Raw genomic sequence first — 27886 nt, forward strand, 5'->3', positions numbered from 1 at the left:
ACTTGTAACTTGTTTATCTGATTGAGAGTTGGATCTTTGTTGTTGCCTTGGGCTGTATTCCATGAGGTCATTATTGGGGATGGCCACCACGTCGTAGACGATCTTGTATAGGAATGCCAGACGCTGGTCTCGTCGGGCGCTCCTTTAAGGGTTTCCACTTCTGAATATAACCAATGATTATTTGTTTGTTTTTGTCCTCTTTGTGCATTTGTTTTGTTTGTGTGTTTGTGTGGGAGAGACTGTGTGTTTGTTGATAGTGTTCGCGGCCGCGTGCTGTGGATGGGTTGAGGGACGTGGCATTTCTTGTTGAATTTCATCATTGTTTTTGTTTTTTGAGCTTACAATTTACTGTCTCAGTATGGCCTGTGTAACCGTATTATGCTACTTGAATGAACTCTAGTAAAATTCCACTACATCACGCTCTGCTACACTGGTCAGCATTTTCTAGATATTGTTGATTTCCAGCCTATATGCTTCAGTCCATCTATATTAAAGTTGCTTTGAAAACACACTTGTGTTCTTAGCTTCTTTATCCCCACATTTGTGGTACATGGACCCTACAGAACTGTAATATTTTAGTGTTGTTGGTATTATAATAATAATACAGTTCTGTAAGGTCCATGTACCACAAATGTGGGGATAAAGAAGCTAAGAACACAAGTGTGTTTTCACTGCAACTTTAATAGATGGACTGAAGCATATATATAGGCGGGAAATCAACAACAGCCTGTTAGGAATCAATATGAATTATGCACGATTTTGGAATGGGAGAATTGGACGTAATATCAAGCTGAAGCAATGGAAGTGATAATTAGGCTACGCATTCTTTTTGCACTATAGGCCTGCTTGTGGAACCATTGATGCCGGTATATGAACGGGATTTATCATATGCCGACCTTCCCATCATACTTTTCGAAGTGCAGACGCTCCTTTTTAATCGAAATTCATATGTTAACGGTAGACGTCAACATCCAGTTACATTGATGTTTATTTTGCTCTTGTCAAAGGCATACGAGGGCCTTTCATTTCAAATATCTTGTCTGAAATAAAATCAAGGCTTACAGGCAGAAGCGTCATTGTCAATGATGCATCCATCACCACCATTTCACATTTGTCAAATTTAAATGTTCAACTTAAAGTTATTCTTACATAATCCATATTTGCAACATTGTCCAAATGCTATATTTTTTTCTTATGTGGAATTTGAAATCTGACGAATCATTGAATGTAAACAAAAATGTCAGATTCAAGAAGCACTTTTGTTTTTTAACGAAATGAAATGAAAGGGAGATTATTAAAGAAGGAAATTTTATGCTCTTTTCAGTCATTTATCCCACATTAAAGCAGCATGGTGCTAGATTTGGCTAAAAAATAATGGTTCTTTCAAATTGAAGTTTTGGTCATATTATGAACATTAGGATATGAATTTTTGTTTCTGAAGCATTTTAAAAATTCCATATCAAGAAAAAAAAAGATGACCGCGTCGAGAATCAAACCCTGGACCACCGCTGCAATAAAGACATTTTCCCGTCGTTGTAACAAATAGTGCTGTAGCTGAAGTAGTGAATAATGACTTCAAAATATAGATATTTATAATCGAGACAGTTTACTTGGAGTAAAAGCGTGACGAACGCTTTTCGATTTTCATCGTAAAAAGTAGTAAAAACAGCAAATTCTCGTGTTTCCATTACATAAAGTTTGTCAGTTAAAGTTTTAAAGCCGTCTTAAGAAATATAGCATTTATTTCAAGATATCTAAAAAAATTTAAAAAATTTGTTGTCGAACGATCTGGAGGCATGCCGCTTTAAAAACAACTTGACCATTGAGATGCCTAAAGAAGAAATATAGATGGCATACATTGTGCCTATTCCGAATTTCACACATTTTCAGTTCTGTTCAGCTGCATGTTCTTTAAAGATTGCAGAAAAAATGCTGATTCAGTGTGTCCAAAATATTAATTTATGTTATTATTTTTACCCATGACCAGATGTTAAAGAAAAAGGCAGAGGTATTATTATACCATGTGACTGTTTTATTCACGCGAAGGACAAGACCACCTACATGACTGTTTTAAAACAGCATATTTCAATAATGCCAGAGAAGGATGTCATGCCTATCGTTTTAGTCATTTAATTGGCCTTAAATGCGATTATTTCTATTCCTAACAAAATAATTTCAGTTTTTGACTCAAGATGGTAGTTTTATGTTGTTGTGAATAGTAATAAAAAAACTATTTCAGTTCATTTGTGGTGATTCCGAATAGGCGAGAATGAGCCGGATTACGCACAGTATCAGTCTGATCAATTACAGAAATCTCTTTTCTTTTCACGTTATTAGTCCCCTACTGGTTGAAAACCAGTTTCGGGAACTATAGGAATGCGCTTTTCCATCTGTCATTATGTCATTCCGAGCTCACATTTGCATACCTAGGTGGCTATAGGAACAATAGGTAACTGTACTTTATCTTTGATGTCATTCATTCCGTAAGGCTTTTATGTGGCTATTTTTCTCTTACGTGGCTAAAAGAACAATAGAGAGGACAAAAGAGTAGCCACATAAGTATCCATATGTAGGAACGTCCATCCTTCCATTCTTCCGTCCGTCCACAATTTCTTGTCTGGTCCATAACTCTGTCATTCATGAAGGGATTTTAATATTACTTGGCACAAATGTTTCCCATGATGAGACGATGTGTCATGCGCAAACCCCGGACCCATAGCTTAAAGGTCAAGGTCACAATTGGAGGTCAAAGGTCAACAGGGCCTTTTTCCTGTCCAGACCATAACTCTACCATCCATGAAGGGATTTATTATTACTTGGTACAAATGTTCCCCATGATGAAACGACATGTCATGCGCAAAACCCCGACCCCTAGCTCAAAGGTCAATAGATTTTTTTTTCCTGTCCGGTCCAGAACTCTGTCATTCATCAAGAGATTTTAATATTACTTGGCATAAATGTTCCCCATGATGAAAGCACGTGTCATGCACAAAACCCAGAACCCTAGCTTAAAGGTCAAGGTCACAATTGGAGGTAAAAGGTCAATGGGACATTTTTCCTTTCTGGTGTATAACTTTGTCATGCAAAACAGGATTTGAATATTACTTGGCACAAATGTTCACCACTATGAGACGGAGTGTAATGCACAAGAACCTGGTCCCTAGATCGAAGGTCAAGGTTACACAGAGGCCAAATGTCAGATACAAGATTGACTTTGTCTGGAACATTTCTTCTTAATTCATAGAGGGATTTTAATGTAACTTGGCATAAATGTCCACTACCATGAAGTGGATTGTTGTGTGCCAGAACCAGTTCCTTAGGTCTAAGGTCAAGGTCACAGTTAGAGGTCAAAGGTCAAATTCAAGAATGACTTTGTCCGGAGCATATCTTCTTCATGTATGGTGGGATTTTGATGTAATTTGGCACAATTGTACACCATCATGAGACGAAGTGTAATATGCAGGTCCCTTCTTTAGAATTACTTCCCTTTGTTGTGACTACTATAATTAGTTTATATTGTAACTTTTTCATTACTAGTCATAGGGAAGAATCGAGACCACTTTTTTGTGGTACAACATGCATGTTACATCCAATTTTGAGGTGTATTTTGACTTATCTCTACCCCAGGTAAGGATTTTTGTGTGGACTTAGAATTTTTTTTTTTTTAAGATTAACTTCCCTTATTTTACTCTAAATAACTTTTTTATAACTGACCATAGGGAAAAAACAAGACCACTTTTTTGTGGTACAACATAGATGTTACTTTCAAATTTTAGGTGTATTTTAAGGTATCTCTGCCTGGAAAGGTGGTTTTTTTTGTGGATTCAGAAAAAAACAAAAGAATTACAATAATTACTACACAACCACAGAATTAAAATTCCATTTCAAATGCAGGTGCTAGTGTAAAGAAATTTGCTGTGACGGGTGTATATTGTGACATTCTGGTACTCTTGTTTTTGTTTTTTTTACTATTAATAACTTACATGATACCTTTTTGATAATTGGCCAAAAATGCTATAATATTATGAAAACAACTATAGGTTTTTATACATACAAATTTTAATCCAAGTGTTTTGTTATAATATACAATTTTGTAAATTATACTTTATTGACAGATATCAGTTCATTATGTTATACTGCAGTAGAGAAAATTAGTTGCCTTCCAGTAGGGGACTTTGTATTGCATGGCAATACTTCATTCACTTGTTTTATCGTGTCATATTAAATAAAAATTTGTCCTGCATTTAAGATAAAAATTATATTTAAAATATAAACTTGACGAAGTAAAACGATAAAAAATTAAAAACTGGTTCTGAAAGGGCAAGTGCGCTGTAGCTTTTTCAGCATTCATATTCATTTTAAAAGATGATAATTATGAGAAATGTGTCTGTGGAGAAATTCAATCATCCGCTTTGTTGATAGAAATCATGTCGTTAGATTCCTGGCTGAGCAATAACGGCCCTAAGCCTGGCTATAAACGCAAAGCGGAAGATGCTGCCAAGCCTGTCCGCCAAAGAAAAAGTTTTCAAAAGAAGTGAACCAGAATAGTTTTGACTGGTATAAGAATGGTAAGTCTGGCAAATGGCATTATGTTGTATGTAGACTGGCAAAAACACATATGCAAGAAGACATATGAGCCGAATAAATAAATCACATCAGACATGCCTGGCATTTTGTACTGTTGTTTTGAAATGTTATTCCTTAGTGTTGTACCATCAAATCGGTAATTAATATATGGTGTAAGTAATGACTGTTTTGACCCACAGCCTCACTTCTCTGTGTTCTGAGAAAACTTCTCCCTATTTTCACTGGAGGGAGAAGTCACTTTGGCTAGCTTGAACCCTGCAAAGCAGTGTTGTAACTAAATTGGGGCCTTTTGCTGTTCATACAAAATGAATAGGAAAAGAATAGGGTGAATGTAAATATACACTTTTATCTTATATCCACTGAAGGTAATATAGCACAAAAAGGTAAGACTAGATCATCGGCTTGAAATTGAATTTTTGAAAACAAAATTTTTCAGAATTGTGGATTGAATTAAACAATAATCATTGCATGGGAAGTGATGTAACTAAGAACTTGAATAGTCACATAAGTAGATTTTATTGATAAACATGAAAATTATAGCTATGGTATCTTTAGAATCGCTTAGATGAAAAGAAAAACTTGATCCACACTCACTTCTTCCTAAAGCCTCCCCACTTCTCCCTGAACTATCTTAAGGGAGAAGGAGAAGTGACATCTCCATAGTAGATTTTTGTCATGGGATGGATTCAAACTGGTCCTGATAAGAAATCGGGTTGATTATAAATCTATACCATTAATTATTTCAGGTATAATATCAGCAAAATGAAAGGCAGAGTAAGCTGAAACATGTCCTACGACCACCATGTCAGTGATCATAGATTTGGCTGCAGTCCTGTAGAGAAGTTAGAGGGAGAGCAAGTCACTGCTATCAACCTGACCAAAAATTGCTGTAGTTCAAATGAAGAACAAGTCTGCAAAACACCACAAAACTATACACTTCTGAACTTAAACAACCATACTCCAGGTAGTGCGATGTCAGGTGATGGCAATATTAGAAATTCACCTTACCTTACAAATGAACAGGAGAATCCTTTATTTAGAGACACTACATGTCATAACCAGGTACATCAGGGCTCCATAACAGAAATGAACAGTCAAGAAACAACAGATCTAAATAATAACACCAAACTACCACTTGAAAGTGACAACAGTCAAAGTTATATAACTAAATCAATCGAAAAGGGCGATGGTCATAGTATGAACATTGGAGTCAGTCCTGCACCCACTCCAACAAGTTTTGGTGGTTTATTTCCACATGTGACACCGCAAGAGTATAATGTACCTGTCCCTTCGGGAGGGTCGGACATAGATATCTACAGACAATCATATCTGCATAATGGATACAGTCAGCAGCAGTTTACTGAAGGAAGCAAGCAGCAACAATTGGTAGCTAACTTGCCACAGCAGCAGCAACAGATTGTTGTAGATAGCACAAGTCAGGTGAGGTTTTTGAAACAGTAAGGCCACTCCCAAGTTGATAAAAAGTTCTTTGGAAAATTTTCCAAAAAAAAAAATGAAATGAGTAAGCAAACATTTTTTTTTCATTTTTTATAAGCCCGTCTCTGAAAGAGCGGGGTGTATTATGCGAACACCCGTGGCGGGCAGTGGGCGGTCGGTGTCCAAAAGCATGTCCGCTCTCTAAGTCGAACAGTTTTCATCCAATCTTCACCAAACTTGGTGACAATGTTTGTGGGCATAATATCTCAGCCAGGTTCAATAACTAGCAAAATCCCCCAAGGCTTTCTTGAGTTATGGCCTTTGATTTACTAAAAAATCAGCAAATTTAACCTTGTCCGCCCTCTCAGTCGAACAGTTTTCATCTGATCTTCACCAAACTTGCTGACAATGTTTGTGGGCATAATATCTCAACCAAGTTTGATAACCAGCAAGATCACCCCAGGCAGTCTTGGATTATGGCCCTTGAATTACTCCAGAATCTGTGAATTAACCTTGTCCACTAAGCCAAACAGATTTCAGCCAAGTTCGATAACCAGCAAAATGACCCCGGGCGCTCTTGAGTTATGGCCCTTGAATTACTCAAATATCTGCATATTTAGCCTTGTCCGCCCTCTAGGTAAAACATTTTTAAGCCGATCTTCACCAAACTTTGTGACAATGTTTGTGAGCATAATATTTTGGCTGAGTTCAATAACTCTTGGATTATGGCCCTTGAATTACTTGAAAATCTATGAATTTAGCCTTGTCCGCTCTCTAAGTCAAACAAATTTTGTCCAATCTTCACCAAACTTGCTGACAATGTTTGTAGACAAAATATCTCAGCCAAGTTGGATAACCAGCCAAATCACGCTAGACACTCTTGGTAAATGGCCCTTAAACTAGGCCAAATTCGATGACGGACGTATTTTGTGACAGTCTGCCACTCTTTTTCTCAATTTTGACTTTCTGAGTAGCAGCAGTGGTACATTTTTAGCTCACATGTCACAAAGTGACAGTGTGAGCTTTTGTGATCGCGCAGCGTCCGTCGTCCGTCCGTCCGTCCGTGCGTAAACTTTTGCTTGTGACCACTCTAGAGGTCACATTTTTCATGGGATCTTTGTGAAAGTTGGTCTGAATGTTCATCTTGATGATATCTAGGTCAAGTTCGAAACTGGGTCAACTGCGGTCAAAAACTAGGTCAGTAGGTCTAAAAATAGAAAAACCTTGTGACCTCTCTAGAGGCCATATTTTTCAATGGATCTTAATGAAACTTAGTCAGAAGGTTTACCTTGATGATATCTAGGTCAAGTTCGAAACTGGGTCACGTGCCATCAAAAACTAGGTCAGTAGGTCAAATAATAGAAAAACCTTGTGACCTCTCTAGAGGCCATATTTTTCATGGGATCTGTATGAAAGTTGGTCTGAGTGTTCATCTTGATGATATCTAGGTCAAGTTTGAAACTGGGTCACGTGCTGTCCAAAACTAGGTCAGTAGGTTTAAAAATAGAAAAACCTTGTGAGCTCCCTAGAGGCCATATTTTTCTATGGATCTTCATGAAAATTGGTCAGAATGTTCATCTTGATGATATCTAGGCCATGTTCGAAAGAGGGTCATGTGCGATCAAAAACTAGGTCAGTAGGTCTAAAAATAGAAAAACTTTGTGTCCTCTCTAGAGGCCATATTTTTCAATGGATCTTCATGAAAATTAGTCAGAATGTTCACCTTGATGATATCTAGGTCAAGTTCGAAACTGGGTCACGTGCGGTCCAAAACTAGGTCATTAGGTCTAAAAATAGAAAAACCTTGTGACCTCTCTAGAGGCCATATTTTTCCATGGATCTTCATGAAAGTTAGTCTGAATGTTCACTTTGATGATATCTAGGTCAAGTTTGAAAGTGGGTCACATGCGGTCAAAAACTAGGTCATTAGGTCTTAAAATAGAAAAACCATGTGACCTCTCTAGAGGCCTTATTTTTCAATGGATCTTCATGAAAATTAGTCAGAATGTTCACCTTGATGATATCTTGGTCAAGTTCGAAAGTGGATGACGTATGGTCAAAAACTAGGTCATTAGGTCTAAAAATAGAAAAACCTTGTGACCTCTCTAGAGGCCATACTTTTCATGAGATCTTCATGAATATTGGTCAGAATGTTCACCTTGATGATATCTAGGTCAAGTTCGAAACTGGGCCACGTGCCTTTAAAAACTAGGTCCTTAGGTCAATTAATAGAAAAACCTTGTGACCTCTCTAGAGGCCGTACTTTTCATGAGATCTTCATGAAAATTGGTGAGAATGTTCACCTTGATGGTATCTAGGTCAAGTTCAGAACTGGGTCACATGAGCTCAAATACTAGGTCACTATGTCAAATAATAGAAAAAACGACGTCATACTCAGTTCAAAACTGGGTCATGTGGGGACAGGTGAGCGATTCAGGACCATCATGGTCCTCTTGTTTCATGGAGCGAGCAGGAAGTTTTTTTTTTTTCTTTTTTAAACTTATTTTAATGGCTGTTGGCAGTTTGGGCACTTGTTTTAGAAAGGAGGTCACTACTTGGTCTTCTAGGACTTGCAAGAAAAATATCCAGGTCCCTTAATTCATGTCATAACTAAAATTTCAAACAGGTCCGGACTTTGAGAAAAATGACCATCTTAAAGAGGTTCTTTTTGAAAGTAAGTCACTGCTTGGTCTTCAAGGACTGTCCTAGCTTGATTACTTGCAAGTAAAATATCCAAATTGCCAAAATCATGCCAAAACTTGAATTTCTTTCCTGTCCCCAGAGAGCTTTCCTGTCCCTTAAAATAGAGAGGAATGATCATATCTCAGGGTACCTTTTCTGGCTATTTCGTTACTTACTTTTGAAAGTAGGTCACAGCTTGGTCTTCTAGGACCATATTGGCATGACTTTCAAGCAAAATATCTGGGTTGCCAAAGTAGGTCACTTCTTGGTTTTATACCATCTTTGCATGACTTACTAGCAAAATGTGCAATTCGCCAAAATCATCCTAATGAATCAACCATCCATAATGGTCAAACATAATAGGGTAATTACCTGTGGTCAGAGGATGACTGAAATTGTTTTGGGGTCAGTATGTCAAAGGTCACTCTCGGTCATAATGATCTTGAGACTGAAGACAGTTTCCACTCAATAACTTAAATAATGCCATGGTATACAGCTGTCAAACATCACAGTACATCATTCTGTTATTTTGGAGATCAGTAGGTAGAAGGTCAAGGTCACAAATCCTTTGAAACTGAACCTGTTTCTGTTCAATAACTAAGGAACCCTTTGACAGGTCTACATTAGTCAAATTTCTTAGGTTGATGCCTGTGGTCTGTAGATTGTGCCTATTAGTTATGGGTCAGCAAGTCAAAGGTCAAGTTCACATTGACGTCGTCAAGATTTAAAACAATTTCTGCTCAATAACTGATAAGATTGCTTTTACAAAAGATTATTTTCTATGGTCAACAGAATGTAGTGTAATGGTTTTTCTGTCAATACAGTAGGCCCAAGGTAGAGTGACCTTAATTCTCAAAATGATTTTCAGTTATTATCTTGATCACTTATATATAGAATGATTGTCAGTTGCTAGGAGATTACCCCATATTTTGGGTCTGTACCTTAAGGCCACACTGATCTTGAGATTACAAACAGTTTCTGATCAATTTCGGAAAAATGCCTGTGCCTAAGGACTTCTGAATGACTTTCTTTTGTCAGTAGGTGAGCCTTGTTATTTTATTTTAAAAGACATTAGGTCAAGTTCACCACATACAAAATTGCATATCCAGTTGTCTGTGACATGTGATTTACAAAAAGCATTTGTAAAGAACAATTTTTATTATAAATGTGAGAGAAATTTCATTAATGTGCTTTTAGTAATTAATATAAATGAAGATATTGCCAACATATTATTACAAAAGTTTTGTGAAGTATAAAAGAAATACATGGAAATTTAAATTATTCATTTAAAGGTTGTTTTGTGGATTTATTCAAACTTGTATCAAATCTCCACAAAAGTAAATTCCAAGAATCATTATTATTTTGCAATGTGCCTAAAAAAATGCAAATTACTCTTGAAATTTCTAAATTAAACAGGTTTCAGGCTTTGGTCAGTATTCACAGTATGGACCAACATTGGATGATGAGCAGATTGCTGCTGAACAGCTGGCTTCAGAACTTTGTTCCAACTATGGAGGATCCAATTCTCACATGTACGTACAATACATAATACATTATACTGTTAAAGTGACCAGCCTAAAAAAGAAACACTACAAATAAAAATTTTCATATGTTCACTGTTTTGGTCAGTTAAATCATGTCTGACAGTGGAGAGACATAATTTTCAGAGGTTGTTTTAATTAGTTTTGACAGAGTTATTATGCTCTTGTGAAATGGGACATTTTATGTGGTCACCTGAGAAAGCAGGCAGGCTGGCAACATCCAATAATGTTGTCTGCTCTCTTAATTGAGCAGTTTTCAGGAAATATTCACCAGACTTAATCAGAGTGTTAATGGACATAATACTCATTCTCAATCAAGTTTGATAACCAGCTGGATTGTCCCAGGGGCTCTGGAGTTATGTTTCTTGAGTTACTGTCTGCTGTCTAACTTGAGAAGTTCTTAAATAGTGTTTACTAAACTTTGTAATATTATAATATAGTACCGGTAGCTAAGTTAGATAACCAGCTCAACCCTCATAGTCTCTAGAGTTACAGTCCTTGAATTAATAGAAATTGCAAAAATTGTTATGTGTCCTCTCTCTGAACTTGAGCAGTTCTTATCCAATGTTCCCCAAACTGGGTTACAGTGTATATGAGCATTGTATCGTGGCAAACTTTGATAACCAGTTGGATTGTCTCAGAGGTTATGGAGGCATGGACCTTGAATTACTGAAGTAGCAAAAACTACATAATATCTCTGACATGTTTTGAGAACCAGCTGAAATCAGAATAAATTACAGCTCTTATAAATCCAGTGTTCGCCAAACTTAGAATATCTACAACAAGATCAATAATCAGATGGATAACTTTTGTTGTATTTGAGTTGCGGCCCTTGAAATAATCGGATTGGAGATAACAGACAACTAGTCTTCTCTGCAGAGTATTTTCAAAGTCCTGACATGTAAATATTGTGACAGTTTTTCACTCTTGTAGACTGAGTGCTTTTTTGGATTTAGGTCAAAATGCTTGGTTGAATACAGTCGGTCTTGGTACAGTAAAACTTAAGTCGCTCGAACTCAGATTTATTATAATTCATACACTGCCCTTCACTCAAACTCAACATCAGATCCCAGTAAAATTTATATATAATGTGTACTTTACAATGGCTCGGACTACTAATAACTCAAAACAAACTTTGTTTGTCCTGTTGAGTTCGAGAAAGGAAGTTTGACTGTATAATGATCTATGCCTACCTTTCTGTCCTTAATACATTTTTCAGTTCCATCTAGTCATAAGATTTTTGGCAAACTTATTGCCTTAGTTTGCCAAATCTAAAGATATTTTACTTGTATTTTTCAAAGGCTGTTGCTGCAGATCAACATTTGGTTCATTTTATCATAAAGCTTGATCTGTGCAGTCATTTTAAGTTCCAGGTGGCTCATGATCTTTTAAAACATGCAGGAACTTAGTCCTTAAATTATTTTAGGGACTGGGGAGACCAGAATAAGGTTTTCTTTTTTTTTAAACATGATTTTTATTACATATATACAAATATACAAGATACTGTTTATTCTTCAGGATATCTGATATATTAAAGAGGAATGGTGGACAGAACTACACCTATGGCGGATTTGAAAGACCAAATGACATAGAATCCATGCAGCAGTTCGACAACATGGTCGCCAATCAGCATGTCATACATGATGTAGATCTCCTAAACACCCCACAACAGGTATAAAAATAGGAAAATATACATTAACATACGGGTTCCAATCATACTTAAAACGTGAATATCCTCAGTGTCTTTTCTGAAACTTTTATGCACATTTGTTGGTGGCCCAGTTTTAAATAGACAGGTCTGAAACTGGCATGAATCATGCCCAGTCTGCTTCTTGGAAAAAACTGCAGCTTCCTTGTGTGAAGAGGTAATGCTGATCCATGAAAGATTCAAACCAGAAACTTCTGAATGGAATGGCATATATGAGCCGTGCCATGGGAAAACCAACATAGTGGGTGTGCGACCAGCATGGATCCAGACCAGCCTGCGCTTCTGCGCAGTCTGGTCAGGATCCATGCTGTTCGCTAATAGTTTCTCCAATTCCAATAGGCTTTAAAAGCGGACAGCATGGAGCCTGACCAGACTGCGCGGATGCGCAGGCTGGTCTGGATCCATGCTGGTCGCATACCCACTATGTTGGTTTTCTCATGGCACGGCTCATATATGTCTGATAAACTGTATGTCTTATCCTTGCATTTATTGTTTTTGGAAAATGTTCATTATTACCTCCCAGCAAATTTTGTTTATATTGTATACAATACTATACTTCTCTCTTAGTCTTAATTTGTTTGTCAGAAGTTTTATTTTCTTGATAAACAACAGTTACCAGTAGATGAAGACAGCCAAGGTGTATTGTATAGATCTACAAGACAGCAGGAACAGTTTGGGGACCCTAGAGCCAGTTCAACACCCCAAACATACAAGAGACATAGACCTGTAGAGGCTCCACAGGATTACCAGGTACTGTTTGTCAGAAGAAAATGTGTTTGAGGTCATTTGCCCTCTACCTTTGATTCATATTGCAAACTTGGTTTGATCAAGTCTGTTTGAAATAATACTACACCAAAAACCAGGGATTTGCACACATAAGTTGTGAATGGGGCTGAGTGTGGGAGTGGGAGGCAAGTGATTTGTGATGCAGAAGACATACCGGTAGTAAAAAGCCTTACTTGTTATATGTCTATTATATGGTCTAAATACTTCATAAAACAGCAGGCTTTACATACAGTGTATTTTTGCCTTGAAATGACAATGCAATTAATATGAATGGTTATACAACTTAATAAGAATATATCTTAACCTTAAGCTTGCTGGCGGCAAGTGATTCTGCCCTTGTGACTAGTGCAGACCAAGATCAGACTGCACGGATGTGCAGACTGATCATGCTCTGCACTGTTCGCTATTCAGTCTGTATCTTTTAGGTAAGCATCCTTTTTAGCAGTTAATGGTACTGTCTAAGTTAAAAGATGGACCATTCCATTTTAGAAATTAAGCAGAGTAAAGGTTAAATTAATCTTTGATGTGAGAGATTGAAATAAAGCATATCTGTACTAGAATTAATTAGGCCTTAAAAAAAAGTCTTTGTTTCCAGTAACATGCTAAAAAAAATTAGGGTAGGTAGGTCAGAAAAATTTTTTTGGGGGGATTTTTTTTATTAAGGGAGACTTCAGAAATTATTTTTGTGTCAAAAAATTTATACAAGTAAGGGGGTTATGTCTTTAGAGCATCAGTAAGTTGATTTTTAACATCACTGGCCATGTTTAAAGCATAAAAAGTGCAGTTTTGCCACTTTTTGTTAAAAAGTTGAAAAAATATCCTCCAAGGCCATAAAAACATTTAAGGTCAGGCCAAAAATTTAGGGTAGGTCATGATACCGGAAACAAACAATTTTTTTTTACACCTTAACTGAAACTCCTGTGGTCAATACTCTAGCATTACACACATTTCTTTTCAACATTAATTGAAGTTTCAATGAAAATTATATATTTCTAGACTTCAGTGACATACAACGATGTACATCTTCACGGTGGTAGATGGTCAAGTCAGAAATCTCCCATGATTGAACAGCATCCAGATCCAGAGAGTCCATTCCCACCTGCTAGACAGAAAAATACTGCTGTAGAATACCATGACAAGTAATATTTAGCATGCGAATATTATTATTGAATTCCATTTGGAGTTCAATATTATTTTTATTCTAAAACTGAAAATTTTATTTCAGTAATGGTTTGTTCTTAGTATAACACCATTTTTCAACAATGAAAAGAAAGACTTCAGAAACTCCTAAACAATTTGCATGTATGAGTTGAAAGGCATGTAGTCTTATTTATTTGGCATTACATTTTAAATGTTTAGTAACAGGTACTATGTGGGGACAAGATTTCATAAATACATGTACTTTTTTTAAAGACAAATAGAGCTTAATATTTGGGATTTAGTTTTATTGCATATTTCAACCTAAAAAAAAAACATAAAAATTTAGTTCCTATGGTATAATGATTCAACAATAGTAGAACACACAATCTTCTTTGTTTTTAGAAAACCCCATGAAAGCTATCAGACAGGCTTAGCAGAGAGAGGCCAGTATAGTCAAAGAACACCGAAGCAACAAAGTGATATGTCACCAAGTAATGAAGGTAGAAATTTCTTGAACATGCCACAGTTCCAACATACTCCCGTACGAGAATGTGGTAGCAGTGGCGGAAACCAGCATGTTCAAGATACTGACCAGTACAACGCATTTAAGTCACCAAGTTCACATAATAGCAGCTATGGTCAACCTCAACATGAAGTGACCAAGATGACCTTTACCCCAAGGGAGATGATGGAAACACATTTGAGCCAGAACTACAGGTACCAGAAAAAGTCCAGTTATGGCCAACATGTGTCTGACTATTCTTCCATCTACCCATCAAGGGAATTCATTGAAAAAGCAACCAGCCAGAAGAATGTTAAAAGGGAACAAAATAATCGGGTCCTACAAGAAACTTTGCATCCGAAAAAACGTGCAAGGACGTCCAAATATAGCACAGATGATGTTCCTAAGGTACCGCCACAGATGCCTATATTTGACAGCATGTTTCAGAAATATGCGCCAATTATACCAAGAGATGAAATACATGGTGGTAAACATAAATACTTTGTCGTAAATCCATCGGAAATTACCAATATGGCATCCAGATCCTTGATCACTAAATACATAGATTTCCTCATTTTGGAAAATGAGCAGATTACTGAAATTTCCAAGTCAACCAATCCACCCGTAGATATCTATGTTACTGAGGATATGTACTTTATGGACAGTATAAAGTTCAACGCTCCCTTCCCAAGCAAGAAATTTGTCGAGTGGGTTGCAAGCTTCTATCCAAGGCTGAACTTCTTTGAGATGAAGTTCAAAGGGAAGCACCCTAAGATGCCCCAGGAAGGAAAGTCGGTGAAGCCAGATACAAGACCCACACAGCAGATATTGGAAGACACGTTTTACTTTTTTCAAAGGGAGGCAATGAATTTGGAGTCTCAAAAAATTTAAAAGATGAATTGTAAGAGTGATATCTTCACACAGATTATAAATTCAGGATTTGATCCAAAAATATGCATTCCTGTATTATTTATTAACAAGTAAAATGTATGCATTAGGGATCCTAAACTGTATCCATTGAATTATTTAAGTGGACCTGAAGTGTAAGTCCAATCATTTGATTTTATTCAGTGCAGTAAATTATGTTTGTTTGTTACAGTATATAAAGAAACATATTATTAAATTATTATACTTGCATGTGATTTAATTCATTACAGTTTAATGTAATACCTGTGCTTTAGTTATCTAGTTTAAACCCCAATTATAACATTAAGCTTATTTCAGGAGGTCAAAAAGTCTTTTTTTAATCTTATTATACATTTATTTTGAAGTGCCATAATATTTAACGACTGCCATAATTGTTACAGAGTTGTGATAACCAGTTTATTTTTTTATGTGAAATGCATGTTTTTGTTTATCAATTATTTGTTCCATTGAATTTTCATACTTATTTCATACTGGTATCTAATTTTCATTTTATAGTTAAAATTTTTTAAAATTTTTTTATTTTGTATCTAGGACTTCTTTTTAAAGCTAATTTTTATGTTCATAGATGCATTTTGTATAATTTTTTGTTGCTAGCATATAATTCAAGAGCTTGGTCATACTATATTTCTTCCATAATTTTACATGTTAGTAGATTTCCATAAAGATTTCTAAAAATATTCATCTGTAAATATTTGTTGTAGCGTATAATTTCAGAAACTTTATTCATGCTCATAGTTTCATTCTAGCAAATTTATATTACATGTAAGTAGATAGTTTCATTCCTATATCAAATATTTGTGTACTAGCTGGGAACTTTAGTAATACTTGTAGCTTCATTCCAGTAAATATTTACATGTTCTCAGATCATTCTATAAATATTTATTATACTCATTCTTCCATTAACATGCTCATAATTTCATTCCGTAAACATTTGTCATATAGTCAATAGTGTCATTCCAGCAAATATTTTTTTATGCTCATAGCCCATTCAGTAAACATTTGTCATGCTCATAGTTTCACTGCAGTGATTTTTTGCCTTACTCATAGTTTCGTTCCTGTAGATATTTTGCATGCTGATGGGCAGGTCTGTCATTGTTTATAGCGATGTCGGTGTAGTGAAGATAATGGTCATGTCAGGTACAAATCAGTACAGAATTTTTGAATATCGTTAGGCCCTAGTTTAAAAATGTAGAGTGAAACTAAGATAGCAAAGGTAAATGGAAAATATTTCCTGCAAATATTCAAAAGAAAATATTTATAACTTTACTTTTAATATTAGATTTATACTACATGTATATGCTTGCACTTAGAAGAATATTTTGATAATGACAGCAAAAATGTTATGGTGAAATGAGCTCAGGTGGAACTATTTCTTCCAGCCATATTTTCCATAAAAAGTTGTTGATATATTGATGTATTGTTTAGGCCTATATTTGTCACTTGATATATCCATCCAGAGTGTTCAGTCAATCCCTACTTGAAGGTCATTTCTTTGCACATTTATCACACTGATAGTTTCATTTGTATGCTTCTAGTTTATTGTATAAATACTTCACTGCTTCAAAATCATTCCTGTAGATATTTTGCATGCTCTTAGATTATTCTAGTTTTATTCATGCATGCCCATTATGCAGGCTCATTGCCCATTATGCAGGCTCATTGGTCTTTCCTCTAAATATTTACTTGTTCGTCATTTCCTCGTCTCAATATTTGCATGCCCATTGATTATTCTTCATTAAATAGTTGCATGCGCAATCATAATCCCTCAGTATACATATATAGTTGCATGCTCATTGTTCACAGCTCATAACATTTGCATGCTAATTTTTCTTCTCTTTAAATTGTCTCATACTCATTGATTATCCCTCAAAATTATTACATGCTCTTTGATTATTTTTCATTTGTTGCATGCTCATTCATCATTCCTCTAAATTGTTGCATGCTCAATTATCATCCCTCTAAATTGTTGCATGCTAAATTATCATCCCTCTAAATTGTTTGATGCTTACTAATCAACCCTCTAAATTGTTGCATGCCTCAATTGTTGCATAGCCATTGATCATCCCTCAATTGTCTCATGCTCATTGAATTTCCCTCTAAATCATTACATGCTCTTTGATCATTTATCATTTGTTGCATGCTCATTGATCATCCCTCTAAATTGTTGCATGCTCATTGCTCTAAATTGTTTCATGCTTATTGATTATCCCTCTAAATTGTTGCATGCTGATTGATCATCCTTCAGTTGTCGCATGCTCATTGACCATTCTCCAATTGTTGCATGCTCATTGATCAACCCTCTAAACTGTTGCTCATTGATCATCCTTCAATCGTTGCATGCTCCTCGATCATTCTTAAATTGTTGCATAGCCGTTGATCATCCTTCAGTTGTTGCATGCTCATTGGCCATTCCTCTAAATTGTTGCATGCTTATTGATCAAGTAGTTACATGCTCTCATTTTACTTATTATACAAATGTACATTAAAATCATTTGAATCTGTTTACTCTTATAGCATTTATTTAGTATTGAATCAATACAAAGGAATTGTAATATTTGTTATAAAATGATTAATGAAATGTTACTGTTATGCATGATATGTTGTTTTTAAAGTTCAGAGTTTATTTTTTTTATACTTTTTTACTTTTTAATTATTTTATTTTTACCATTATTTACAAGAATGTATAAGAAGTACCCCTTTTGGTTAAGATGTTATTTAAGTGAAAGAATTGAGTTCAAATTCTGTTTGTGTGTTAAGATTGGCAAGTTTTTTAAACTGTTGCTGTGATTTTGGCATTGGTTTTGTTGTGAATTAAATTGTTTGAATAATAATATTGTATAGTCTGTTTTCTACAACTCGCCTTGGCAACAAGTATTGATTTCAGTTTGTCCTTTCAAGTAAAGATCATAAATGGATGTCTTGGTATTCCATTGGTTTGACTTAAAAATGCACTGTAACATCCATTTGAATCTACAAAGTAAATGATTGAGTTAAGGTTATTTGAACTTTATATAATCTCGAAACAGAGTAGGATTGTGCTTTTCTGTCCATCATTCTGTCCATCCATCCACACTTTCCATAACCGTCATCCATCAAGGTATTTTGATATTACTTCACACAAGAGTTCCCCATAATGAGACAACATATGTGCAAAATCTGGACACTTAGCTCAAAGGTCCAGGCTGTAACTCGACCATCCATCAAGGGAATTTTAATATTACTTGGCACCAATGTTCCTCATAATAGGATCAAGTGTCATGCATAACTTTCAGATCCCCAGCTTGGTCAAGGGCAAAGGTCAACATGGTAGCCTATGAACAAGGTGCATCTCTTGTCTGGTCTGGAGCTCTGCAATCTATTGAGAGATTATTATATTATTTCAAATGCACAAATGTTCCCCATAATGAGAAAACATGGCATGCACAAACCTAGACTCCTACCTCACAGGTCAAGGTCACACTTAGGGGCCAAATGCCAATAGGGTTTTTTCCTGTCTGGCCCAGTTATATACGTCTTCTATCAAGGGATTTTAATATGACTTGAAATAAATGTTCCCCATAATGAGGTGATGTGTTAGACACAATACCCGGATCCCTAGCTGAAAGGTCAAGGTCATACTTGTTAGTCAAAGTATGAGAGGCTTATTAGCTCACAGGTGAGTTACTGTGATCGCTCGATGTACGTTGTCTGTCAACATTTAGCTTGTGTATGCGATAGAGGCTGTATTTTTCAGCTGATCTTCATGAAATTTTGTCAGAATGATTACCTTGATGAAATCTAAGCCAAGTTCAAAAATGGGTCATCTAGGCTCAAAAACTAGGTCATTATGTCAGATCAAAGAAAAACCTTGTGTGTGCGATAGAGGCTGTATTTTTCAGTTGATCGTCATGACATTTTATCAGAATAATTACCTTGATGAAATCTAGGCCAAGTTTGAAAATGGATCATCTGGGGTCAAAAACTAGGTCACTAGATCAAATCAAAGAAAACCTTGTGTATGCAATAGAGCCTGTATTTTTCAGTCAATCTTCATGAATTTCGGTCGGAATGGTTGCCTTGATGAAATCTGGATCAAGTTCGAATATGGGTCATCTGGGGTCAAAAGCTAGGTCACGAAAAACCTTGTGTATGCAATAGGGGCTGCATTTTACACCGGATCTCCATGAAAATTGATCAGAATGATTGTCTGGACGAAACTTAGGTAGAATTTGAATATGGGTCATCTGGGGTCAAAAACTAGGTCAAATCAAAGAAAACCTTGTGTATGCGATAGAGGTTGTATTTTTCAATCGATCTTCATGAATTTCGGTCGGAATGGTTGCCTTGATGAAATCTAGGTCAAGTTCGAATATGGGTCATCTGGGGTCAAAACTAGGTCACTAGGTCAAATTGAAGAAAAACCTTGTGTATGCAATAGGGGCTGCATTTTACACCAGATCTCCATGAAAATTGATCAGAATGTTTGTCTGGATGAAATCTAGGTCAAGTTCGAATATGGGTCATCTTGGGTCAAAAACTATGTCGCTAGGACAAATCAAAGAAAAACGTTTCGTAACCAATTTTTCAATTGAGGTTAATGAAATTTAGAATGATTGCCTTGATCAAATCTAGATAAGTTCAAATGTAGGTAATCTTGGCTCAAAAAATAGGTCACTAGATCAAATTGAAGAAAATACTTGTTTACACTTAAGAGACCACATTTTTGGTCCAATCTTAATGAAAATTGGTAAGAATATTAATTTTGTTTCCATGAACACATTTACACTGTTATGGTGTGTTTCTCAGGTGAGCGACCTAGGGCCATCTTGGCCCTCTTTGTTTTTTCCTGTCCAGTCCATAGCTGTCATCCATCTTGGACGTCTTTTCAAATGTGAAAAGCAATGCTCTTGTCATTAAGCTATCCAGCTTGTTCAACAAAACGGACAAAACAGACTCAATTTATATTAAAGTTTATTTTTGGCTTAAGGTAATAACAGCATGATAAATATTTTCAAAATGCAAAACAAAAGAAAAAACATGGCAGATTAAGAATAAAAGTAAAACCTTTTCGTTCATTTCATAATAAGTAAAAGAACTTAGGTATAAAGCAGTAATAACATATTTGAGTACATGCTACAGAAAAAAACTTTGTGGATTAAAAGGAAATCAGTCTGTATGTTCACACAAGAAATATGGAAAAAGTGTGGATTTAAATAAAATCTCTATGTTCACACAAGAAATACAAAAAAACAAAACAAGAGGGCCATGATGGCCCTATATCGCTCACCTGTTATCATTGCACTTGAGGACAAGAATGTCCTCAAAAAAATATCTAAGTCGAAAGGACATGAACAACAAAGGGAAGAAATTTAACCAAAAAGAAAAAAAAATCTTACAAGGTACAGATGTGCCCAAATACACCTAAAAAATGAGGAAACAATCCTGTTGTACCACAGAAAAAGTGGTCTTCGGTTTTTCCCTACGGCCAGAATAAAAAGTTACCGGTACTAAAATAAGCTATTTATAGTAACGTAAAAGGGAAGTAATTAAAAAAAATTATTGTAAGTGAACAAAAGAAGATTGCCCAAATACATCTGTTGCCCATAAATGAAAATTCAGATAGGTATCTTATTAGTTACGGAGATATACCCTTTAAATGAAATAAAGGGGTAATTTGACATAAAATCATCCAATTTAGTTATCTACCCAGATTGGCTCAGTCAACAATGACAATATGAAATTCAAATAAGTCCTACAGTATTTACTGTTATAAATCCATTTGATTACAATCAGGGGAGGTAATCAGATAAAAATAACTCTGGAACCTCGATTGGATCTGATTTGTCATGGAATCCAAGATTTATTGTTGTTGAAGATATTTGCAAGTTTGTAATCAAAAAAAACCATAATTGTGTCTAAATATGGCTGCAAAAGCCAAAATAGCCAATTCTGGACCTTTAAGGGGCCATAACTCTGGAAACCATCATGGAATCTGGCCAGTTCAAGAAAGGAACCAAGATCTTGTGGTGATACAAGTTGTGTGCAAGTTTGGTTAAAATCAAATCATAAATGAAGCTGCTATTATGCAGACAAGGTCAAAATAGCTAATTTTGGCCCTTTCAGGGGCCATAACTCTGGAACCCATTATGGGATCTGACCGTTCAAGAAAGATCCGAGTCTTATCATGACAAAAGTTTGTGCAAGTTTGATTAAATTCAAATCATAAATGAAGCTGTATTGTGCGACAAGGTCAAAATAGCTAATTCTGCCCTTTCAGGGGCCATCACTCTGGAACCCTAAGGGGAATCTCGCCAGTTCAAGAAAGGAAACAAGATCTTATGGTGATACAAGTTGTGTGCCAGTTTGGTAAAAAATCAAATCATAAATAAAGCTGCTATTGTGCAGACAAGGTCAAAATAGCTAATTTTGTCCGTTTCAGGGGCCATAACTCTGGAACCCATTATGGGATCTGGCCAGTTCAAGAAAGCAATCGAGATCTTACGGTGATACATGTTGTGTGCAAGTTTGGTTAAAATAAAACCATAAATGAAACCATTATCGTGCAGACAAGAAATTGTTGACCGACGGACGAAGGGTGATCACAAAAGCTCACCTTGTCAATATGTGACAGGTGAGCTAAAAATGGTATGGCAATACAGTTTTATACAAAACAAAATACTAGAACTGGCTTTGGTAGTTTTATCACATTAGGCATAACCGTATAATTCTGTTGCGGTCACTAGAAAAAGTCAATAAATAATATCAACTCTAAGAAGTCCCTAAATAAAAGTATGATACATAGTATGGTCCCAAAAATAAAAGATGTACAATACATAATCTGGTCCCAAAATGAGTGTGAATGAAGAAGATAATCAAACATGTATTCCTAGATTCTGTTCTAGTAATGACCTGTTAACCCTAAGCAATTGAAACTTTCTGCACACATAGTCAGATGACAAACAAGCTAGAACATTGTCTTCAGTCCATCTTTATGAAGAACATACTGTGAAATAGTTACATGTAATGTGTTGGGAGGACAATTTTTGTGGTTGCTTCAATAAATAAAACAAAATTTCCTGCTCACAAAACTACATGAGCCGCACAATGAGAAAACTAACACAGTGGGTTTGCGACCAGCATCCGTGCAATCTGGTCAGGGTCCATGCTGTTCGCTAACAGTTTCTCTAATTGCAGTAGACTTTGAAAGCGAACAGCATGGATCCTGACCAGACTGTACAGATACGCAGGCTGGTCTGGATCCATGCTGGTTACAAAGCCACTATGTTTGTTTTCTCATGGCGCAGTTCAAATGATTCTGTGGTAAGCCTCGCATGGAATTCGAACATGTTAACTTTTGGTTTGAAGTTTTGTATTCTAGATATTGAGTTTACCAGACTGGCTATTTAAAGTATCTGTCAAAATTAAAAGAATTGTTTATAAAACTTGGGGAGTATTCTGCCATCAGTATCTAAACAGCAGATCATAAGTTTGGTTAACATAATAAACCAAAAGCTCCACAGATCCATTTAAAAAAAAGCTATGGGGCACACAGAATGAGCATTAAAAAATAAAAGTTTCCTTGATATCACAGATTTTTCTTTGGCATCCATCTAAAATATATCTGCTGTACATTTAATGTATAGCAGAACATTGTGATAGACATGGTAAAAAGCACTTTTATACAAGAAATGAAATATGAATCATTAAAAGTTGAAGATAAAACCTGAAATAACATTCATACATGGTTTTATCTGTACATGAACAATTAGAAAAATAATAAATCTACAGGTTTAAAGCAAAAAAATTGTCTTATGATAAAAAAATATCAAGTGTAAAATAAATTATGATTATATATACATAGACAAGCACATACAAAATGACTAGGTAATGAATTGAATACTAGGTTTTCTGTGAAGCATGGTATATAATATGCAAATGCACTATAGGATAACAACATAGGGATAATGCATGATATACCGGTAGTTTTCATACCTCGAGGAATTCTTCAGTTGCTATAACAGGAAACAAACTTGCATTAACCCTATTCTAACATGTAAAAAGCTAAATCAAATTAATATTATCTTGCTAAGCCTTTATTTCCTTCATGCTTGTTTTAACTATGCATTACAGGGCAGTTGCACTTTTCATATTTCACCACTGAATGTGCAAAATAAAAAAAAATGTGTGTATATGATACCTTTGTTAACACGCATTTACTCCCTAGTTAAAACATCCCTTCAACAGGACAAAAGCAGTTTTATGCTAGAACACACAACAAATACATTTATTTGAAACTGATGATACAATAAGGGTTATTTTCAAAAATGGATGAGGTTTAAATTTTCTTTGGAAGAAATATCAATTTGATATTGAAAGACATTTACTAATTCAATAATAAAGTTTAGCATATTTCCACAAATCGAAAACATAAGTCATGTTTTGTGATGGAACAGCAGTCAGCTTGCCTGGCCAGGGTTCACAGAGTCTGTGCCAGTACTCGCTTGTTCTCCACCATCTGCACAAAACTTCTCCACATGTATCGGATGTGAAGAACCTATTGCTGCATTTACTTGATATCATATACCGGTACCAGCAATATCTTTAACAATTAGGAAAATATCTTAATTTTCATTAAAATTTTCTATTATTCATAAAAAATTTCTGCCCCCCCTTAGCATTACAAAAATTGCTTTCAGTATATAGAGCCCCTTCTTCCAGTATTGTGTGTTGACAATTTCTCCATAGATCCTGTTGGCGAGTTTTTGGCACTGAGAGATTTCTTCCTTCTATTGACCGGAATCTGAGTGGGTATCTGGCTTGGTTTGTTGAACACTGGGGAAAACAGTTCATCTGTTGGCGTAGAGGAACCACTACTTCCTGCTGATGGCATGTTATATGCAGGCGACACTGGTAGCGGTATCATGGAAATCTTCCTCGCACGTTTCTTACACAGGTTCTTCCAGGAAATAAATATCTGCAAAAGAAAACAACATAACATTCATAAATTAACTTCTTGGTAAAGTGAGGTATACCTTTCTGAAATATATTAATCTCAATAAAACAAAAGTTTATTTAGGAGATAATATTAAAGAGTTGTTAATGTTGATTTAACAAGTAAAAAAACCTTTTCTGGTCTTTGTTATAAATATTAAAATCAATAGTTGACTTGCTTAACACAAAAGTAATTAGTCATAATTAACTGCCAAAATATCAACAGCCATCTTGCATCCAGTATTTTCAAATCATACAAAATGAACCTAACTTCTAAGGATTTCTTACGTGTATCAGTCTATACTATCAGATTCCAAAAAACTAATAAATTTCAATTTTCTTGACTTAGAATTTGAAAACCACAAATTAATTTCACTATTAAGATGGATTTTGACCCAAACCACCAAAATTATATGCCCACAAAATTGATCAATTTAAATGTAGTTTTGCTGGGTTTTCACACAGTCACACAGATAGTCATAGCTCAAATGGCAACTTTCAGCACTTGATGGTAGAGGAATACCATTTTTAATATGGAGTACCCCAGGTGCCTCTCAGGCCATCATTTCAAGCAAGGGCAGGCATTTAGGTGGAATAACTGAACTTCCGTAAGCAAGCTGGATGGCTTCTTTAAATGGAAGAATTCTTCACCCTAAGTAAGATTTCACATCAGCAGTTGTGATGAAATTATAATTCAAAATCGGCAATCTTAACCACCCAGCCACAGAGATCCCGCATTAGCAACTCTTCATAGTCACAATAAAGTTGTTACTAAGCACTGAAGACATTTGTTTGTTTGTTTTAGGTTTAACGCCGTTTTTCAACAGTATTTCAGTCATATAACGGCGGGCAGTTAACCTAAAACCTGGTTCCTGGATCTGTACCAGTACAAACCTGTTCTCCGCAGTAACTGCCAACTTCCTCACTGAATCAGAGGTGGAGGACCAATGATTTCAGACCAATGTCGTTTATCAAAAAAGTCACGGAGAACATACGCCCCGCCCCAGTATCGAACCTCCGACCCTGCGATTCGTAGACCGACGCTCTACCTACTGAGCTAAGCGGGTGGGCTACACTGAAGACAAGAACCATAGAAAGGTGCAAGGTGGCTATAACTATGTGATACAAACAAATAAATTGCTACTTTACCATGGTAAGTTGCTGCTTCTTCTCAAATGCTTCCACCTTCCTGATAGTTTTCCTCCTGACAAATTCGAGATGCCATATTCTCCATGCTGCTGCACACAAGTTTTCTTTTCTCTGAAAGAAAAAATGTTAATAAATTAAATCACACATTTTTATTACTCAAAATTCTACCCACATACAGCTACCATTTATTACACAAACATCCAATATTTAAATCAGTCTTAAAATTAAACAAGAGCACAACCTTGCAGGTGCAGACACTCATCTCATATTTTGTCTCTGTTAACCAATATTGTCCGTGTGTAAAATTTAATATTTTTTAAGTCCAAAAAAGGGCCATAAAAACTTGCAAAAAAAAGCCCGGGCGGAGTTTGTTTCTTGCTGTACAGAGTCAGCCCTTTGATGGTAACAAATGTCGCATTTTTTAGAACAATTCTTTGACAGTTTACTAAACATAAAACCCTTTATCAGGGACTGCCAAAGCCCATTTCCGATCAATGACAATAACCACATTTTTTCAAAAATCAGATATGCTAAAACTGATGTTAGGTTTAACACAAGCCTGTAGATGCCTAATCTGCATATAAATTATTTATACATACCACACATTTTGCAGTGTATGCCATGTCCGTCTTGTGTTTCCATAGTTGACCATATTTACGGCACAGCCGTGTTTTTCTCTTCTCCACTTGCCTTGTTGCCAACACTTCATTAAACCAACTTCTATACACTTTATTGCTAAAAAGAAATTGAGAGAAAAAAACTAATCATTCTTATGAAATAATTCTTAAATTCTAGAAAAACAAACCAGCACATTTTCCATGAATTTATATTCTATAAAAGAGGACCTTACAAGCATGTATAAATTTTCATGACACAAGTTGAATATAGTAACAAAACACTAGGCTTAGCTGAGCGTTTTATCACTTCTATCCAACATGTTTAAAAAATTCAAAGAACAAAAACACAAATGTGAGATTTTTCTTAATGATATGTAAGCTTTCTTGCTGAACAATTGAAATAACTACTGACAAAGTCAATCAGATCAACACTTTCTACCATTTTGGACAGTACCATTAACTGTTAAAAGGGGTGCATACCATAAGGATATTGACAGAATAGCAAACAGTGCAGATCATGATTAGACTGCACAGATGTGCAGGCTCATCATGATCTACACTGATTGCAAAGGCAGAATCAGCTGTGTCCAGCATGGTATGGGTTAAATCAGGTAAAGCTTATATTGTGAAATCATTTAAATTCGCTGACTTGAAATTTCGCGCAAACGCAAAAAGGGACTGTGAAAATTCGACCTACGCGAATAAAAATGATTTCACAGTAACTCCCTGATATTCTCCGTAAGTATATGTGAGAGAAATATTGTAAAGTATTACCACAATTGTTTGTTGTAGAACTTAACAGCTTTCTCCATCTGTTCCTTCATATGCTGTCGCTCCTGCCTTTTCCGCATCACAAACTGGCGCCATCTACTGGCAGTACGTTTGGCAAGAATATGTTCATGGCACTCATCTGCTATCACAATCTGCAACAGGAATGGTGATTTTATCACATTAAATTTTCTCCTGCTATATAATGTAGGCACCCAAAGTTTTAGTATATCTTAGTATATCTGGTGAAAATGACTACGATCTCTATCTAACAGTTCTTTAATTTTGGAACCTTTAAAGTTATGTACCCAAGTAAACCTAAGCCCATTTCAAAATGTATTTCTCAAAGTTTTTAGTCATTATACATGCAGCACGGAGGATGCGCAGTCTGGTCAGGATCCATGCTGTTCGCTAACAGTTTCTCCAATTCCAATAGGCTTTAAAAGCAAACAGCATGGATCCTGACCAGACTGCGCGGATGCGCAGGCTGTTCTGGATCTATGCTGGTCGCAAACCCACTATGTTGGTTTTCTCATGGCACGGCACAAATGGTTTTCAAAGGTTTATTACATAGTCTCATGCGACGTAACGCAACTTTCAACAAATCAAAACTATCCCAGTTGGACATATAGAAATGTCCTGACAAAACTGTGACCATTGTGATATAAAAACTAGGTGAGCTTATTTTAATATTTTAAGCTTATCTTTTTCACCATGAAAACAAAATTTCGGCTCCATTTAAACATTTTGCTAAAGTTAGAACTTTTCGAAATTGTGATTTAAGAGCGATTTTTACACAGGTAAAAATAATTTGACAATATTAAAACTAGAGCTCTATAAAATTATAAATTCTATTAAACTTTCAAAATCCTTAGAGATCTTTAAATGATGTAAATCTACATTCTAGACTGATCTGGCTCTATAGCATTTGAACCGCGATTCACGCTCTAACATTACGGATTTATAAATGGATGATTGTAAAGGGAAGTCTACTGTGACGTCATTCAGTGTTATGTCATTTTTGATGTCACTTTCAAATCGGACGCGATAGAAAAGTGTAGTGTGTTTTCAA

At 35.7% G+C, this 27886-nt stretch overlaps 2 protein-coding genes across 9 annotated transcripts in view; one reads left to right on the top strand and one right to left on the bottom strand.

The window, feature by feature from the left end:
- The first annotated feature begins 879 nt into the window (after positions 1-879).
- On the top strand, positions 880-15442 carry LOC123527557 (uncharacterized). 2 transcript variants are annotated; one of them, XM_045307090.2, is made up of 7 exons: positions 880-957; positions 5334-6027; positions 10123-10238; positions 11766-11919; positions 12568-12705; positions 13738-13880; positions 14284-15442. In XM_045307090.2, the coding sequence occupies exons 2-7, from the start codon at positions 5374-5376 to the stop codon at positions 15272-15274; spliced, it is 2196 nt and encodes a 731-aa protein (XP_045163025.2). In that variant the 5' UTR covers positions 880-957; positions 5334-5373; the 3' UTR covers positions 15275-15442. The 2 variants fall into 2 exon arrangements, with proteins under 2 accessions (XP_045163025.2, XP_045163024.2); XM_045307089.2 differs by lacking the exon at positions 880-957 and adding an exon at positions 4414-4568.
- Positions 15443-21543: 6101 nt separating this feature from the next.
- LOC123527556 (uncharacterized) overlaps positions 21544-27886 on the bottom strand; it is a 76159-nt gene continuing 69816 nt past the window's right edge. For all 7 annotated transcript variants that reach the window (XM_053523524.1, XM_053523526.1, XM_053523527.1 and 4 more), the window contains 4 exons: positions 26821-26969; positions 26029-26164; positions 25430-25540; positions 21544-24263 (listed from right to left, as the gene is read on the bottom strand). In XM_053523524.1, coding sequence (XP_053379499.1) covers positions 23982-24263; positions 25430-25540; positions 26029-26164; positions 26821-26969 — 678 coding nt within the window. In that variant the 3' untranslated portion in view covers positions 21544-23981. The remainder of the gene's footprint in view (positions 24264-25429; positions 25541-26028; positions 26165-26820; positions 26970-27886) is intronic.

The sequence above is a fragment of the Mercenaria mercenaria genome, chromosome 14 (assembly GCF_021730395.1).
Source record: "Mercenaria mercenaria strain notata chromosome 14, MADL_Memer_1, whole genome shotgun sequence".
Classification (NCBI taxonomy): domain Eukaryota; kingdom Metazoa; phylum Mollusca; class Bivalvia; order Venerida; family Veneridae; genus Mercenaria; species Mercenaria mercenaria.